This window comes from Apium graveolens, chromosome 4 (genome assembly GCF_009905375.1).
Source record: "Apium graveolens cultivar Ventura chromosome 4, ASM990537v1, whole genome shotgun sequence".
Taxonomy (NCBI): domain Eukaryota; kingdom Viridiplantae; phylum Streptophyta; class Magnoliopsida; order Apiales; family Apiaceae; genus Apium; species Apium graveolens.
In genome coordinates this window covers 286791573-286811793 of record NC_133650.1, presented here as the reverse complement: position 1 = coordinate 286811793, position 20221 = coordinate 286791573, and the positions used below count along the sequence as shown (strand labels likewise).

Below are 20221 nucleotides of genomic sequence, written 5' to 3'. Positions count from 1 at the left end.
TATTCCTTTTGATTACATAGGGCAAATAAAACTGTTAGAGTTACCCACTAATCATGCACAACGTACATGAACCTATGCTAGCATGGCAAGTTCTAAATCTCAAGATCCACTATCGCTTCACAAGAGATTAACACCCTATCTTATATGTTCGCGATGCACATAAGACGAATACGCACAACCAATACTAGATATCATTCAATCATCACACACTAAAGTATTAAACAATTAACTAAAGAATTCCATAATAAATCCGTTGCAACCCCATGATCACGATTAGCCCATAATAGAACTTATCGCCATCATGGGTTCATATGAAATCATGATAAACAACACAAGAAAATAATAACTAAACTAATTATATTTAAACAGAGTACGTCACAAGAGTAAATAAGTCAAAGCAAGAAAACTAGCATCCAACGTTACAACGAAACAAGAATCACAAGAATATATGCTTCCTCTTCGTTGCGATGTGCTAAATCGGTCTTCTTCCTTATCTCCTTCGCTTCTTGCGCAAAACACAATCTAAAACATAATCTCCTTCTTATTTTTTCTATGAAAACGTCTCAAATCTACTTATATAATAGTCCCATAAAACTCAGATTACATAGAAGTTGGAAGCCAAACAAAAGTAGAAGTCTAAAATAATTCAGCTTTTTCCCCGACCCTGCGCGGCCGCTCAGCATTTCTGCGCGGGCGCGCAAGGCTGCTGCGCGGCCGCTCAGCATTGCTGCGCGGGCGCGCAGGACCCTACTGGAAAAAATCCAGGTTTGCTCCGTTTCTTCGCCGTAATCTGCCCGTTCTTTTCCTCTCACAATGGTGAACACATGCCAAGGCTTATTCTTGATGATTCCTCCTCCGAAATGCAACTAATACCCTGAAATGCATAAACACTAGAAAAACGCATCAAATACACAAAATACTTGATTTCAAGACACCAATTTAAGCCATTTTAAGACGTTCTAAGTGGTATAAAATGCCACTTATCACACCCCCAAACTTAAATCGATGCTTGTCCTCAAGCGTCACAGACTCAAAACAAATAAAAATATGCATGAATGCAATCTATATGAAAATGCAACGATCCCCCTTACTACAATTAACCAACCAAATTGTCATGTCTCAACGAATGCAGTTAGACACTAAAGATCAATAAACTCATGCAAACGGACATACAGCCAGAAACGTGGTGTGTGCAAATGCTTAACAGATATGCTTCGGAACTAGACCAATTACTATGACTAGACTATCCTCAAGGCAATCCTACGATTATACAAAGAATAAAAATTCTAGGCACAAAGTGATATACAACACTACAAGAACTCTGGAGCTTACTACGGAATCGTGCTTTTTATTTACAACTCAAATGCTTATTTGACCGTGCAATGAGTGAGGTCCACAAAAGACTTATACAATGGTATCCATGTAACGAGCGTTAGGTTAGCGGATCCCAGACTCTAAAAGCCTTAGGTCACTAGGCACAAAGTCCCCTAAGAACTTAATAACCCGAATACCAAAGAGCCCACTCTTGATCAATTATGCAAAAAAAAAAAATTTCTTTTCTTTTCTGAGCAAGTGCGTTTCGCTCCATCTTGCTCAACCCTAGACTACTCGCATAACATGCGAGCCGGCTACTAGCCATTTGACGCCTAGCCACAACTAGCAACAAATTCCATTTTTACTCCATTTTTTTTTCTTTTTCATGCCTTTACCACTAAGAACCTATTATCAAATTCTAAGCATAATAAATAGATTATCCTCGAAAATAATCAGATCATAACAACAATCTAGCCCTTAAGCATTCTCTAAGACTTAGTGAAAATACAAGTGCCTCTAGCATGCATATCAACCTACACAACTTAATATCACTTTAATGCTATCACTACACTCGCATCAATATCACAATTCAGTCGATAAATCATTGCAAAAGGGATCATGGTATATGCATGAGCTATATGATATGACAAACAAATAAAGCTATATATAAAAAAAACTATATGGCAAAAAATTATGCAACTATATGAACTAACTATCATGAATATGCAGCTATATGACACACACAAAATATTCCTTAACTACCACCCCCAAACTTAAAATCTTCACTGTCCCCAGTGAAGGTAGTAGAAAGGAACACAGGGTATACCTACTCGGAGTCATCATCATCATAACCCTCAGTGGGTGGAGTATCAGGCGGCGGGTATGCAGAGTCCTCACCAAAAACTGGCCACTGGATATCAGCTCCAAGGCCTCGAAAAGCAGTCCCTAATGCAAGAGTGAGCTCCTGAGCAAACCTGCTCTGCGTCTCATACATGGCATCCATCCACCGTGAAAGCCTCCTATACTGGGCATCACCCATCCCAGCACCCTCCTGAGCTCTCGAAGAACCAGCCTCACCACGCCCTGGCCTAGCCATAGTAGCACCTCATGCAGGACGTCCTCCTGGAAGACGATAACCCAGCCCATACTCCTCAGGCTCACCACCGGTCCACTCCTGCATCCCATTCAGAGTGCCAGAATCTATCGGAGCTGCTGGAAACTGCAACTGCTCATGAGCCGGCCAGTTCACTCCTACTGCTCGGCATAGCTTCGTAACCGTGGATGCATAAGGGATGTTCATATGCTTTGCTCCCCTCAAAAACTTCAGAATTCCTTGGTAGATAAACTCACCAAGGTCCACATAGTATTCCTCATTCAGAATTCCCCACAACAACTGTGCTCTCTCAACTGTGACCTCGTGTGCATGTGAAAAAGGCAAAATATTAGCACATATAAATGCATTCCATGCACGGGCATACCTGTTCATGGCGATCGCCGAAAAGTGACGATACTCATTATTGGCTGGACTGCGGTTCCAAACTGTGCCCGGTCGACAGAGAGTCGCACAAATCAAATCCAAGTCAAAATCCTCAGCAGTCTTTTCATTCCAGTTCTCCTCCTCGGGCTTCCTCTCTCGCTGTCCAATCACACGGCGAATCGCCGCAGGATGATAATCAACCGTCAGCCCACGGACTACAGAAAACCCATTCTTTTCAGCCTTCGCGTTCGCGTAGAACTCGCGAACAACACTCATCGGTACTGCTTCGGGTGACTCACAAAAAGCTATCCACCCCTTCTCTGCAATCATGGGCAACAACTCACCATCCCTCCCTGATGGTAAAAACCCCCTCTCCTTCAGAATCGGCTTCCCCAACAGCCTAGTGTACTCCTCCTCCGCAGCTCTGTCAGTTAACCGAGGCCTTGCAGCAGTACCCCTTGATGAATCAGCAGTAGAAACTGTGCTGCTGCTGTCAATAGTGCGTGCTCTCTTGGGTGCCATTGATTTGTGAATAACAGTGTGTAAGAACTGATTTTTGATGTTTATGAGAGGGTTTAAGTGTAGGAAGTTTGTGGGAGATATGTGGGATAGGTGTATGTATATATAGGGTGTGGAGTAGGTTAAATTAGATTAGGAGTGGGGTTGAGGGATAAAATCATGGGGTAATGGGAAAAGAATTCGTGGGTTTATGGGCTGTGATGGGTTTTTGTGTTTTTGTTTTTTTTTTTTTTTCTGGACTGTAAAAAATTTTCTGGAACTCGACCCCTGCGCGGCCGCTCAGCATTTCTGCGCGGGCGCGCAGAGGGTCTCTGGAAAAAAAAAAATTCAGCCCCTTTTTTCTGATTTTTTTGTGTTTTTGGATAGGTTATTAACTTCTAAGGGTTCCTGTAACAACAATTCATGGGTTGCCTCCCACGCAGCGCTTCTTTTTCGTCATTAGCTTGACGTTCCGTACCTTTCTCAAGTAGTCAACAAAATGGCACTAACCACCTCTCGATTTGCCATGTCCCCATAGTAGTGCTTCAACCGTTGACCGTTAACCTTGAATGCTTGGTCCGAATCATTCTCAAAAATTTCCACCGCTGCATGTGGAAACACAGTTTTGACAATAAAAGGTCCAGACCACCTTGATTTCAACTTCCCAGGAAAAAGTCGGAGCCGAGAGTTGAATAACATAACTTGTTGCCCTGGCACAAATAACTTAGGATGTAGCTTCCTATCGTGCCACCTCTTCACCTTTTCCTTATACATTTTGTTATTCTCGTACGCTTGCAGTCGAAATTCATCAAGTTCATTAAGCTGAAGCATTCTTTTCTTACCAGCTGCATCTAAATCCAGGTTCAATTTCTTCAATGCCCAGTAGGCCTTATGCTCAAGCTCCACCGGTAGATGACATCCCTTACCGTACACCAACTGAAACGGTGACATCCCAAGTGGAGTTTTGTATGCTGTTCTGTAAGCCCAAACAGCTTCATCGAGCTTTAAAGACCAATCCTTCCTTGACGGACAAACAACCTTCTCTAGAATGCGCTTTATCTCTCTGTTAGACACTTCCGCTTGACCATTTGTTTGCGGATGATAGGCAGTAGCTACTCGATGATTCACATTATAACGCTGCATCATAGAAGTGAACTTACGGTTGCAAAAATGCGATCCTTCATCACTTATGATTACCCGATGCGTTCCAAACCTTGTGAAAACTTGCTTATGAAGAAAATTTAGTACTACCTTTGCATCATTTGTCAGTAAAGCTTTAACTTCGACCCATTTTGAGACATAATCGACTGCCAGCAAGATGTACTGATTATTGCAAGATGGGATAAAAGGCCCCATGAAATCGATTCCCCACACATCAAAGACCTCGACTTCAAGCATCACATTTAATGGCATCTCATCCTTCCTTGACAAATTTCCCACTCTTTGGCAACGATCACACCTTAAAACAAACTGATGAGCATCCTTGAACAAAGTAGGCCAGAAAAAACCTGCTTGCAGAATACGAGCTGCCGTCTTCTCACCTCCATAGTGTCCACCATAAACCGTGGAATGGCAGTCTCGTAATATCCCCTCCGTCTCACAGAACGGGATATATCTCCTGATGATCTGGTCAGCTCCCTGTCTAAACAAATATGGTTCATCCCACATATACCACTTCACCTCATACAGAAACTTCTTCTTTTGAGCGGATGTCAAATTAAGCGGCATTATATTGCTGACAAGATAGTTTACAATATCTGCAAACCATGGTTCTTCCTCCTGAATTGCAAACAACTGCTCATCCAGAAAAGATTCATTGATTAACGTCCTATCTTGTGAAGTAGACTCGGGATTCTCCAACCTAGAGAGATGGTCAGCTACTTGATTCTCGGTACCTTTTCTATCTTTGATCTCTAACTCAAATTCCTGAAGTAAAAGCACCCAACGAATGAGTCTCGGCTTCGAATCCTTCTTAGAAACCAGATAGCGAATAGCTGCATGATCAGTGAATACTGTTACTTTCGTACCAAGTAGATAAGATCGAAATTTCTCAAAGCCAAAGACTATAGCCAAAAGCTCCTTCTCAGTAGTGGTGTAGTTCAATTGGGCCCCATTTAAAGTCTTACTCGCATAGTAGACCACATGGAAGAGATTTTTCTTGCGCTGTCCCAGAACTGCACCTACCGCATAATCACTCGCATCACACATCATCTCAAACGGTTCTGTCCAATCTGGTGCTGTAATAACTGGTGCCGTGATCAAACTCTCCTTGAGAGTCTCGAATGCTGCCAAACATTCATCATCAAATTTGAAAGGCACATCTTTCTCAAGCAAATTGCACAATGACTTAGATATCTTTGAAAAGTCCTTGATGAATCGCCGATAAAAACCCGCATGACCGAGAAAACTACGGATTCCTTTCACCGAATTAGGTGGGGGAAGATTTTCAATGACTCCCATCTTGGCCTTGTCCACCTCCAGACCTTTGCTAGAGACCTTATGCCCAAGGATAATGCCTTCACGCACCATAAAATGACATTTCTCCCAATTAAGCACCAAATTAGTTTCCACGCATCTTTTGAGTACGGCGCGCAGATTATTCAAACATTCATCATATGAGTGTCCAAAGACGGAGAAGTCATCCATGAACACTTCGACGTTATTTCCAATCATGTCAGAGAATATAGCCATCATACATCTCTGAAAGGTGGCCGGGGCGCCACATAACCCAAACGAAACTCTACGAAAAGCAAATGTGCCAAATGGACAAGTGAAGGTAGTCTTTTCCTGATCCTCTGGTGCAATACAAATTTGATTATACCCGGAATAACTATCCAGAAGACAAAAATACTCATGTCCCGCCAATCTGTCAAGCATTTGATCAATGAATGGGAGAGGGAAGTGATCCTTCCTTGTGGCTTTGTTCAATTTTCTATAATCCATGCATACTCTCCATCCTGTAACTGTTCGAGTAGGGATGAGCTCATTCTTTTCATTTGCGACCACAGTGATACCTCCTTTCTTAGGTACACATTGCACGGGGCTCACCCACGAGCTGTCAGAAATAGGATAAATGATGCCTGCATCTAGCCATTTCAGAATTTCTTTCTTCACCACCTCCTTCATGATGGGATTCAGTCTTCGTTGCTGTTCCACAGTTGGCTTACTACCTTCCTCTAGCAGAATTTTATGCATACAATATGAAGGACTTATCCCCTTGATGTCTGCTATGGTCCATCCTATAGCCGATTTGAATTCTCTCAAAATCCTTAAGAGCTTGTCTTCCTCACTACCTGAAAGGTCAGCTAAAATAATAACAGGTAACGTAGATGAATCACCTAAAAAAGCATACCTCAAGTGTTCAGGTAATGGTTTGAGCTCCAAGGTAGGTGCTTCCTCTATTGATGGTTTGAGCTTCCCTTCAGCATTCTTAAGGTCAGAAGTACTAAGAGATTCAAATGGTATGTCGAGCTTTCGCTTCCATGGAGAAGCGTTCAGATATTGTAATTGCTCGTTGCTATCTTCATCATCGCTGTCAAAATCCCCCACTAAGGCCTTTTCCAATGCATCAGACATTAGCATGTGATCGAGTTCCGAAGTAACCGCAGAATCAATCTCATCCACTTTTAAGCACTCCTCATCTTCTGTAGGGAATTTCATTGCCTTGAATACGTTGAAGGTCACATCCTGATCTTGGACCCGCATAGTAAGTTCCCCTTTTTGCACATCTATCAAGGTACGGCCAGTAGCCAAGAAAGGCCTCCCCAAGATTATGGGAATCTTCTTATCTTCCTCAAAATCCAGAATAACAAAATCTGCAGGAAAGAAGAGCTTATCCACCTTGACGAGCACATCCTCAACTATGCCCCTTGGGTAAGTAATGGAACGGTCCGCCAATTGTAGCGACATGTATGTGGGTTTTGGATCAGGCAGATCCAGCTTTTTAAAGATCGATAACGGCATCAGATTAATGCTTGCTCCCAAATCACAAAGGCACTTGTCAAAAGTTAGATTGCCAATGGTGCAAGGAATGGTAAAGCTTCCTGGATCTTTCAGTTTTGGTGGTAACTTTTGCTGCAGAACAGCGCTGCATTCTTCCGTGAGAGCAACGGTTTCAAGGTCATCCAGTTTCACCTTCCTTGAAAGAATAGTCTTCATAAACTTCGCATAACTAGGCATTTGTTCCAGCGCCTCAGCGAAAGGTATATTGATGTGAAGTTTCTTGAACACCTCCAGAAACTTCCCGAACTGTCTATCCAGCTTTTGTTGCTGCAATCTCTTAGGAAAAGGTGGTGGAGGATAGAGCTGTTTCTCCCCTGTATTAGCCTCAGGCAGAGTGTGTTCAACAGTAGTCTTCTTTGGTTCCTCCACTTTCTCCTTTTGCTTAGATTCTTCATCTCTAACTTCAGCTTCGACTTCTTTTGCCTTTTCAGCATCAGCTACTTTTACAGACCTTAAGGTAATAGCCTTGACTTGCTCTTTAGCTTCCTTCCTGCCTGGTACTTCCGTGTCACTGGGAAGAGTGCCAGGTTGATGATTGAGCACTGCATTGGCTAATTGACCGATTTGATTTTCCAAGGTCTTGATAAAAACCGCCTGACTCTTGCACAACAGCTTAAGTTCCTCAAAATCAGCACTAGTAGGTGCAGCTGCACTTCCCTGTTGAGGATATGATTGCCTTGTAGCATACTGCTGTGGTTGCTGGAATCCAGGTGGGTTAAACTGTTTACTTACTCCTTGCTGATATGTTGGCTGAATAGCATTCTGATTATTCCCCCAGCTGAAATTTGGATAATTTCTGTTGTTAGGATGATAGGTCGCTGGCACAGGCTGCTGTTGTCGCTGATAATTATTCACATACTGAACAGATTCGTTGACAAGAGAACACTGATCCGTAGCATGAGAACCTGCACAAAGCTCACAAACCATAGCTATTTGATTAACTCCATACGTAGCCAAAGAATCAACCTTCATTGATAGCGCTTGGAGCTGGGCTGCAATAGCGGTGGCTGTATCAACTTCCAGAATACCTGCTACCTTGCCTGACGTCATCCTCTGAGTTGGGTTTTGATGCTCATTTGCAGCCATCGTCTCGATAAGATTATACGCCTCAGTATAGCTTTTAGCCCATAAGGCGCCTCCAGCTGCTGCATCGAGCATGGGCCGAGATTGGGCCCCCAAACCATTATAAAAACCAGTGATTACCATCCAATCCGGCATTCCATGATGTGGACATTTTCTCAACATTTCCTTGTAGCGTTCCCAAGCCTCGCACATAGATTCTTTAGGTTGCTGCGCAAACTGAGTAAGAGCACTCCTCATAGCAGCAGTCTTTGCCATTGGATAAAACTTCACCAGAAACTTTTGCGCAAGATCTTGCCACGTAGTGATTGACCCAGCTGGTTCAGAATGTAACTAGTCTTTAGCTTTATCCCTCAGTGAGAATGGGAAAAGCCTCAACTTGATAGCCTCATCAGTCACGCCATTATACTTAAAAGTGCTGCAGATCTCGACAAAATTCCTTATGTGCATGTTGGGGTCTTCAGTTGCCGCTCCTCCAAAAGAAACAGAATTCTGCACCATCTGAATAGTGCCCAGCTTGATTTCAAAGGTGTTAGCTTGAATAGCCGGATGAAGGATGCTTGACTGAATGTCATCAATTTTAGGCCGAGAAAAATCCATAAGAGCTGGATCAGCTTGAACAATACGATCTCCCATGTTTACTGGTTCTTTTTGCTCAGTTCCTGAATCCGAATCCTCAAAATCTAACTTCTCTGGAGTATCAAGAACTTCGTCTTTCTCCTCAGCTGTATCTAAGGTCCTCTTGCGAACACGAGAACGAGTTTGCATAAACGCTTGCTAAAGTACCTGAAACACAACCGAAAAGAGTAATTAACTACTACGTCCTAATCACTGAGTCCTAATGACCAATGATGGTAAGTACATAAACTAAACAAATACGCCGAGTCCCCGGCAGCGGCGCCAAAAAACTTGTTAGGGCGAAAATATGCACTAATATTCACGCAAGTATACGCGTTCGCAAGTAATATAGAATACTTTCTAGTTCGTTCCCTCAGAGACTCAGACTAAGTTATTGTCTAATTAAACTCACTCACCAATGTATGATTACTTCTCAATGTTAAGGTAACACTTAAAATTGTTGATTAAATATTAATTATAATTAACTACTTAATTAACCACTTAACTAACACTTCAATTTATCAATAATAAAACACTCATGAGATCACAACCTCATTATTAATTCCTTCTATAGCCATTGTTATTACCTTTAGTATGTGACAGTGATGACATTAATCGAATAACACGAAACTGATAAAAGCCAACTTTCATTGTACTAATACCATTCTACCAAGCATCCACAATTAAGATAGAAGTTGAATAGTCATCAATTATGTTGAGTTCCTATATGTCTACAGAAATTGACAACACAACGATTTAAGCACAAGTTATTCCTTTTGATTACATAGGGCAAATAAAACTGTTAGAGTTACCCACTAATCATGCACAACGTACATGAACCTATGCTAGCATGGCAAGTTCTAAATCTCAAGATCCACTGTCGCTTCACAAGAGATTAACACCCTATCTTATATGTTCGCGACGCACATAAGACGAATACGCACAACCAATACTAGATATCATGCAATCATCACACACTAAAGTATTAAACAATTAACTAAAGAATTCCATAATAAATCCGTTGCAACCCCATGATCACGATTAGCCCATAATAAAACTTATCGCCATCATGGGTTCATATGAAATCATGATAAACAACACAAGAAAATAATAACTAAAATAATTATATTAAAACAGAGTACGTCACAAGAGTAAATAAGTCAAAGCAAGAAAACTAGCATCCAACGTTACAACGAAACAAGAATTACAAGAATATATGTTTCCTCTTCGTTGCGGTGTGCTAAATCGGTCTTCTTCCTTATCTCCTTCGCTTCTTGCGCAAAACACAATCTAAAACATAATCTCCTTCTTATTTTTTCTATGAAAACGTCTCAAATCTACTTATATAATAGTCCCATAAAACTCAGATTACATAGAAGTTGGAAGCCAAACAGAAGTAGAAGTCTAAAATAATTCAGCTTTTTCCCCGACCCTGTGCGGCCGCTCAGCATTTCTGCGCGGGCGCGCAAGGCTGCTGCGCGGCCGCTCAGCATTGCTGCGCGGGCGCGCAGGACCCTACTGGAAAAAATCCAGGTTTGCTCCGTTTCTTCGCCGTAATCTGCCCGTTCTTTTCCTCTCGCAATGGTGAACACATGCCAAGGCTTATTCTTGATGATTCCTCCTCCGAAATGTAACTAATACCCTGAAATGCATAAACACTAGAAAAACGCATCAAATACACAAAATACTTGATTTCAAGACACCAATTTAAGCCATTTTAAGACGTTCTAAGTGGTATAAAATGCCACTTATCACATAGGTTGAATGAAGAAAGTGGTTCTAAATATTTTATTAGGACCGAAGTTGATGAAGAGAATCGTTTGAAGTGTCTAGTATGGAATGATCAGAGATGTATAATGGCCTACCAAAATTTTGGCGATGTTGTGGCTTTTGATACCACTTATTGGAAAAATAGATATGCAATGCCATTTGTCCCATTTACCAGATTCAATCATCATTATCAATCGGTTATTTTCGGGTTTGCATTGATGCGAGATGAACACGCGTCGACTTTTGAGTGGATTCTTCATACTTGGCTTGAAGGTGTGGGGAATAAGCCTCCATTGACTATAATCACGGATCAAGGTCAAGCCATGGCAAGCGTATTGCAGTTGTACTCCCGAATACTACCCATTTATTATGTTCTTGGCACATTAGTCAAAAATTCCCCGAGAAATTAGCTCCTTATTATTCGTCCTTTCCGGAATTCAAGACGGACTTCAACCATTGTATTTATAAATCTCTCACCGAATGTTTTTTTGAGGCTAGATGGGCATCGTTTGTGGAAAAGTATCACTTGCAAGAGCATAACTGGTTAAATGGGTTATATGAGTTGAAGCGCAAGTGGATTCTTGCATATACTAGAAACACATTTTTGGCGTTTCAAAATAGTACATCGAGGAATGAGGGGATGAATTCTTTCTTTGATAAGTATGCGAGTTCGGCAACAGGTTTGAAGGAATTCATTGAAAATGCCCAAAAAGCATTGGCAAGGAAATTCATGAGGGAGAAGGAAGAAAATTATGTCACCATTAATCTAAAACGTCCCATGAAAATACATACCATATTGGAGTATCATGCTTCTTGTATTTACACTGAGGAAATGTTTAGAAGATTTCAAGATGAATTGGTTGAGTCTTCAAAATACTTTGTTGAAAAAGACCGACGAGCTAGTGAAGAAGGGGAGAGAATGGGGGATGTCTATACGTACTATAGTTCTTATAGGCCTATGTCTGAGCCTACGAGAAGAAATGTTTATTTTATGGCATTCGAGAAATCAAGCTTTTTGGGAATGTGTACATGTAGAATGTTTGAACATTCGGGGCTACCTTGTAGACACCTATTGGCGGTCTTCACTAAGAAACGGGTTTCGGAAATTTCCCCGTATTTCATAAACTCGAGGTGAATAATGCATGCCAATAGAGTTGATGGTGTGTTGCCTTACGATTTAGATCTTGGACAAAGTCATGAGATGACCTCAACCGATCGATTTAATAGCATGACAATGTTAACCATGAGTTTTTGTCAAAGTAGCATTGCATCCAAGGAACGGTATGATTATGTTGTTGGAGTGATGAATCGAGAAATACCAATTCTCGAAAGAATGAGCGTTGATGGAATTAAATTTTACGAAAGCAATTCTCATACTCCAAATGCAAGTGCTCATGAAGAACCAATTCTTGACCCTATTATGTCCCAAACTAAAGGGAGGAAAAAGGACGTTCGTTTTAAAAGTCCCATAGAATCGATTGGTAAAAAGGAGAAGCCACCAAGAAAGTGCACCTATTGACAAATGGAAGGCCATGATAAAAGAAAGTGTGCTAGTAGACTAGAAGATCTTAGAAATGCTCAAGAATTGCAATATAAATTGGTAATGTAGGATTTTGTAATCTTTTAATGAATTTAAATTTTTAGTATTTAACATTGCTTTTTTTTGTTATGTTTTATTTTCATTTAATTGCCAATTATTGTCATATAATTATGTTTTATTGTGATAGGTAACATGACTAGCGAGTATAGTTGTGACAACAACTCTGATCATAGTTGTGATTCGGTTTCTCACGTTAGCAACACATTCTCGGACTCCCTACCAAGCGACTCGTGATATGAGGATAATGACGAGGAAGATATGGTCTCACCAACCTTTAGTGAGATGGAAGATGCATGTGTCGAGTTGATGCCCATTGTGGACAATGACGAGCCGCCCCATATGGAGGAAGAGGAAACGGACTTGTACCCACCCGATGAGGAGGCTTATAGGGCCGAAAATTGGATCGAGGCATGCAATTGGATGGGGATAGTGGACCGTGGAGATTGGTGAACTCTCATCCGGATCCGTACTTCCTTCCGATCTTGAATTTGGGCAACAACACGCCCGATGGAAAATAGAAAAAATCCGGATGGAATGGCGGTAAGCTTGTTAAATGTGATCGGATTGCCGATATTGTAAACTTGAGGCCTCGTGAGGGCTGTAATATGGACCAAATGCGCATTGAATATGTGAAGGGTTGGGTGTCACACCTAACGGGAGGGACGGAGAGGGAACGCGATACATATTTTGCAAGATTTCGTCTCTACGATGGCTCGAGTACCATTCACGTTACCATTTAGAACGACTCCAGCCCTTACTCGTGGAAACTTATGGAAGGGCATATCCGTGATGGTTGTGTACTTGTTCTCTACCATATTGCATGCTTCGTGGATACTACGCAAGGAGTTGCTCAACACCGGTTATCCAGTGGTCTTTTTAATATACTAGGTATTTTTGGTTAGGATCAATATATTTCATAAAATTTAGTGGATTGTATTGATCGTATAATTTTCATTCGAACCTAGGTATTTATAATTTTCATTAAATTTGAGTGGCAATTATGTATTTTCTATGAATTCAAGTATGAAATTTAAGATTGAAAGTCTACCTATAAATTTAAGATTGAAAATTAAAATTTATAAGTCCAACTATACATTAAAAATTGTTATGAAATGTATTGAAAAGTTTTTTTTAACATTTGGACAAAGTGTTGACTTTTGTTGACTTTTTAAGGAATTTTCACTTTAATGTAAAAATTAAAAAAAATTAAATTTGTTTTTTGAAAATCACTCATTACCCTATTTTAAGACTTGTGAGAGTGGTTTGGATTTTTGAAAATTAGTTTAGGACCAACTTCCAAAAATTAAGAAATTTCAACAAAAGCTTTGCAAGGATGCTCTGTTTTTGTTGAAAAAACATAGGGGACGGACCGCGGAAATTTTCCGCGGTTGGGATGAAGAGGGACCGCGGAAAATTTCCGCGGTTGGGCGGGGAAGTTTTTTTTTCTGCAATCTGTATACTGACAACCAACCTGCACAAATTGCCAACAAAATCCCACCCACCTACAATCCTCCAAAATCAAGCATAATTCACCAAAATTTATTCACAACAACCCTCCAAAATTGAAAACAATCCAAAATCCATAAAATCCACCAAAATCCACCAAAATTAAACAAACCAAATAAAACTGGACAATATAAAATAAAATAAAATCCAACTACGTAATCCGAAAACCTAAAATCAAATGAAATCCAAGTGCGTAATCCGACAACCTAAAATCAAATGAAATCCAAGTACGTAATCCGACAACCTAAAATCAAATGAAATCCAAGTACGTAATCTGACAACCTAAAATCAAATAAAATCCAAGTACGTAATCGACAACCTAAAATCAAATGAAATCCAACTACATACGAAATGAAATCCAACCACATAAGTACTACGAAGCTTCGTGACGTCTACGCATACGAATCCCGGGAATCCCCCTTGCCTTCCGTAGATGAAGCTCCCTGGCTATCTGATACCTAAAGGTATCCACCTCCTCTTGCTACCAATTCGGTACCTCGGCAAAGTCATATCCTTGTGTAGAGTAGTCCATGTATTTCATCACATAAATACCGCAATCATTGGAGTTTCGTTGCTTTGGTTTGGACGGTAGAGCTAGGACCTCGGCTGAAGTAGGGTCACGCCCCTTGACCGGCTGTATCATATGCAATTGTCTCGGCAACAACCATGACTGCAATGAAATTATGATCCGAGAATGCATATAATATACAATTGGTAAGGACTATATAGAAGATAGTAATAGTAGTCAAGTAAAGGAACATACCACCACTTGTATATCCTCACGATAATCCGGCTCGTCATTCATTGAATCTATGATAAGGCCTTCAAATCATCTAGTACCGAATATGAACAAAACCCATTGCACATCTCTGACACAACAAGAGATGAATATGTAGTCCGCCTCGAGAACAGAAGGACCAACAATAGTAGTGACAAAACCAGTAAAACTACGTAATGCTTTATTTCATACCCTCTGCAATGTATCTCCACCGATCCTCGATGTTTTTCTGATTTTCTTCACAAGTCCTTTCCCAAGTATCTTCACATCCTCCTCGTTCAAAGGCTCAAACCAGTTATTAACAAAATACGCAGCCTTGTTCTTTATCACCCCACAAGTCAGTGCATCCCCCTGAACTGCAACCCTAGAATAAACCCTACATGCTCCAGTGTAATAGTCATCTCCCTCTGCCTCGTGAAGAAAGTGTTGGTCTCTGGTCTCCAACGCTCTACCAAAGCAGATATCAACCGAGTGTCAGTAGCCAAGACAGCAGCAGGGTCTGCAAAAATCCCAAACCCAAGCATGTGTAACAATTCCCGCCATGGTCTCCTTAACTTCCAATCATGTAATGACTTGTTTCCAGAATAGCTCTGCAACTCCTCTCTCCCTACACCATCCCAAACATCCTCACTAACGTGATACCGATTATCCCAAATAACATTATGCGCGTTCGGACCCGGCAACATATTCTCGAAATCACCAAAATTATCCATACCTGGAAATATTGTCAACATAATTAATCAATCGGCACAATAAAAACACCACCACGTACACAATAAAAACAATTACCACATATATAATCACCAAGTACACAATACATTAACCCATATATTCGCAATTCGTAATTATACACCCATTTGTTCGAATTATTGTAAAATTCATCCCAAAATCATATGTTAATTGCATCCCAAAAATTAAGCACCGAAATTTAACCCCTAAATTCATAATTATAAATTCTTAATTTAATTCGAATTTTACACTAATTTTTTCATTAAATTCGATTTATACACTAAATTAATTCAAAATTAACACTAATTTAATTCGAATTTAACACTAATATTATCATTAAATTCAATTTTCCCTAAATTAATTCGAAATTAACACTAATTTAATTTAAATTTAACACTAATATTATCATTAAATTAGATTTTACACTAGATTAATTCAAAATTAACAATAACACTAATTTAATTTGAATTTAACACTAATATTATCATTAAATTCTATTTTAACAATAAAAAAATTCGAAATTAACACTAATTTATCCTAAAAATTTAATTAAATTAATCCTAAAAAATGAATTAAATCTTCATACTACAACACTAATATTTTTTGAATTAAATCAATTTCAAATTATGAACCCTACAAATTCTAAAAAATCGAATTTAATCATACTACAATTCATATGTTAATTCATTACAAGGATTTATACATTAATTAACCCTAAAAATTTGAATTACATACACAAAATCAGATCTACACCAAGAAAAAACATAAATTTATATCAATAAAACTGTAAATAAATAACAAAAAGGAATCGATTATATAACTTAATTACGAAAAAGGAGAATGATTCAAGGTTTTAGTGATCTGGGTTGTTGTGTTTTTTGCTTCTGCTGTGTTTATATGCGGCTGTTGCGTGTGTTTGTGGTTGTTTAGGGTTTGTGTTTGCTAGGTATTAGGCAAACAAAAAATGACACCAACCGCGAAAATTATTTGCGGTCTGTGGGCTAGGGGTATTTTCGTAATTTCCCCAGACAGTTGTAAATTTCCGCGGTCCCCTTAATGTTATTTCAATTATCAGCCGTTAGATCCACCATCCAACGGTGGAAAAACAATTTGTTGTAAACCGGTCTACAACAAACATTTGTTGTAAACCGGCCCCCTTAAAAGAATACATGACTAAAATAATTTTTTTGTTTCAAAAAAAGAAACAACTCTATATGTTTAAAAATAATTTGTTTTATAATTAAAGATTTCTCCGTGCTGTATATATACACGACGTACCCCGCCGGCCTGTACAATTATTTCGTAACTAGGGTTCTGGTTCCTGCATAAGTTATGCAATGGCGAAATCAAGAAAAAAGTCAAACTTCAGCCATTATTTGCCGGAAAAACTTATATTTACAATACTTTCATGGAAAAAGAGAAAATCACTTTTAAGATTCAAATCGGTTTGCAAGCTATGGCATTCCATAATTTTTGACAACAAATTTATCGAATCTCATCACACTAATTCTCTTAAAAATCCCTCGATTTTGATTATTACTTATGAATGGCCTCGCTACGCTGCTGCCTTTATCGTCTACTCCAATTTTTTTAAGGATTCCGTTGATGTTCAGCTGCCTTCATCTTTTTATCGAATGAATTACGTAAACTCGTGTAATGGTATTGTTTGTGTACATTATGGGATAAATCGTGATGTTATATATTTATGGAATCCACTAACTAGGATGTCTAAAAAACCACCTATTATTAATATCAATGAAAAGCCTTCGTATTCACGGTTTCCATCAGGATTTGATTATAACCGAAGAGTATTATTTGGATTTGGTTGTGTTTCGGGTGATTTCAAGGTTTTAAAGATTACGTACAAAGGAAATTATCGTCTATCCTATATGCATTTACATAAAGTGTATCTTTATTCTTCGAATGCAAACTCGTGGAGGAAATTTGATAAGGTTAATATTACCTTGCCAAAAACTGTGTATTATACATTAACATCCGGTCTCGTGATAGATGGTGTGGTGTATTTTGGAGGCCGAAAAAGATAGTAACTTTTGATTTACATAGTGAAATATTTGGATCGATTCCAAACCCTAAATCTATGCAATTGCAAGGAATGCACAAGTTACAACTTTTGAATTTTGAAGGTTCTTTAGCAGTGATGATCCTTGATCAGTTTGGTGAATCAGTTGATACGAAATTTAATCTATGGACAATGGAGTTAGTTTCGGGTACTGTATTCTGGAAAAAAACACTTACTTTTGATGCTACTTTGATGATTGATTATGTGTTTTTTCATTCGGGTACCAAACGATTTATTGGAACTACACCCTCAGAAGATGAGATATTTTCTTACGATTATAAGAAGAACGAGGCTAAATATTTTGAACTTCCGGAATCTCAATGTATAGACGGATTACTCAGCCACACTGAAAGCTTCCTATCAATCAAAGGATTTGAGCATGTTGAAGTGAATTGATTGCAGCTGCTAAGGTGTGAAGTAGTACTTCAATTTCAGTTAATTTTTTGTTAAGTGGGTTGAGGATTGCTATCAGTAAAACTTAATTTCTTTTTGGATGTTTACTAACTGATTTATACTTTTAATTTTACTTTGTCATGAAATTCATATGCTCACTTAATGGTATTGTTTGTGTGCCGAATGCTAGCAGTAATGATATATACATCCCTCGAATCCGTTAACTGGAATGTCTAAAAGACTACCTACTTATTATCATTCGTGATGACTTAAACGTTGATTTAGCGTTTGTATTTGATCGCTTTGCACTGACCTTAAGTTTGTATTTGAATGGGGGGTTGAGAGGGAGTGGGTTGGGTTGGGCTGGAACGGGCTTACGAGAATCATGTTTGGGAAAGTTTGTCAAAGTAGGGGTTGAGTTTTTGTGAGGGTTCATCAAGGGTTGAAAGGGGTTAATTTGCAATACACAAATTAAACTTTTCCAACACCCCAATTTGGGGTGTTAGGCAACTTGCTTTTTTTATTCATCCTCTCTCTCTATTAAAGTTTTTTCATTTTTTTCTTTTTTCGTTTTTTTTTCATTTTTTAAAAATATTTTAAAATTTATTTAAAATTTGTAAATAAATTTAAAATCATTCACTAGTTTTTCAATATATAATTTATACATGATAAAAACCAACCTTACTACCCCAAACCAAACATGTCAAGGGTTCAACCCCTACTCACTCTGCACCTGCATCAAAATGAGATAAGGGTTCAACATATCCTAACTCAACCTAACCTAGCCCAGCCCAACATAGCACAACCCAACCCCTCCCTCCTCAACCCCCAATCCAAACAAAGCCTAAGGCTTCAAGGATTATTTGAAGAAGGTGCAATTGTATTCATTATATGGCTCCCCTTTAATCCTATACTAGATTAGTATCTGGTCTGGTTGCAGATGGAGTCCTGATTTTAAATGCCAGATTCGAGATATTAAGATTTGATTTGCATAACAAAATATTCATCGAATTCATTCCATTCCCTCGCTATATGCAAGGAAATTGGGTACAGAAGTCACATATTTTGGATTTTGAAGGTTCTACAGCAGTGTTCTTTGAATCTCTGAAGGACAAGGATATTAGTCCATTGATTATTAAAGTAGGTCTTCTATATTGGAATAAATTAAAATGCTCACTTTTGAAGATTGGAACATTTATATATTGGCATAACAATCTCAAGAAAAACTTGGCTATATGAGAATGAGACAGGAAGAAATAGACAAATACTCTGTTATGCCAATTTCCATCTCGAAGCTCAACTTCTGTTTTATTTCTCTTTTTCCGAGCACCGTCCGGCCAACGCTAGATTATATAAATGGAAAATTTTATATTATGAATGCAGTTATATTATGAATGTAGCTGTCTATTTTTAACTTGCTTCAGATTTCAATGTAAATTTATATTTTTAAAATTAATTTTACTTTACAAATCTCTTATCTATTGTTTTTAAGATCTAATACAATTAATTTATCAACATACTTTTTTCTTAATATCTATATTTTTAAAGTAGACATATATTAAAATTGTAATCAAGTTTCATCCATTTAAAAGCTTAAAGTAATTTGAAAGAATGTCCTGAATATATTATTTTTCAGTTTCAAGTGTCCAAATATAAAACGATCAGTCTAAAATACCCATTAATTACGCATGTGGAGCATGCGTATTCTATTTTTTAAATTTTATTAAAAAATACATATCTTTAACATGCGTATTCACTATTTACGGTAACACGAATATGCATGATCGAGATGCACATTTAGTCAATTGTAGGTAACGAATACGCATTTTCAGGATGCGTAATCTTTACAAATTTTAAAAAATAAAATATGCATTTTAGATATACATATTCGGTGGGCTTTTTAGGTGGATAGTCTCGTCAATCATCATTTTGTGCAAGTTACCCATTTTTTATAGATATTTTAATTTTTTACCCAAGTAATTTTTTACTTTAAATTGAAAAAAAAATCAAAAATTGATTTAAAATTTTAAAAACGGTTCAATTTTATTTACTTATTTACCTCTACTAATTGTAGTTTAACTATATTCAATGACTAAAAGAATGGAGAAACATTTTAAATGATATTTGGGAGTTATGAAAATTGATGTATCTAGAACTGTGTTCACTTGTGACTTGATTCCTTCATTTTAAATTATATTAATTTTTTAAAACTGATTAAGTAAAATTGATTGTATAGTTATAAAAATCGATAATCGGAAAAGATCGGTTGAGGTACAAATTTAGAATTAATAAGAGAATCATAAATTAATCGGAAGGATTAATCTGACGAAAAATTTGATACATTTTAATATTTCAATTAGTTTTAATTTTAATATC

General features: G+C 38.3%; 1 protein-coding gene and 1 non-coding gene across 2 annotated transcripts; both read left to right on the top strand.

Annotated features, from left to right (window-relative positions):
• Positions 1-8507: 8507 nt before the first annotated feature.
• LOC141722125 (small nucleolar RNA R71) lies at positions 8508-8614 on the top strand. Its single transcript, XR_012575154.1, has one exon. It is a non-coding gene; the product is annotated as a small nucleolar RNA R71 (small nucleolar RNA).
• A 2231-nt stretch (positions 8615-10845) lies between these two features.
• On the top strand, positions 10846-11894 carry LOC141719794 (protein FAR1-RELATED SEQUENCE 5-like). Its single transcript, XM_074522172.1, has 2 exons — positions 10846-11102; positions 11258-11894. The coding sequence occupies exons 1-2, from the start codon at positions 10846-10848 to the stop codon at positions 11892-11894; spliced, it is 894 nt and encodes a 297-aa protein (XP_074378273.1).
• Positions 11895-20221: the final 8327 nt, after the last annotated feature.

Coding starts and splice junctions, on each gene's coding strand:
- LOC141719794 (XM_074522172.1), top strand. CDS start 10,846: ATGGCCTACCAAAATTTTGGCGATGTTGTGGCTTTTGATACCACTTAT. Junction 11,103..11,257: donor ATGGCAAGCGTATTGCAGTT/GTACTCCCGAAT, acceptor TTTTGAGGCTAG/ATGGGCATCGTTTGTGGAAA.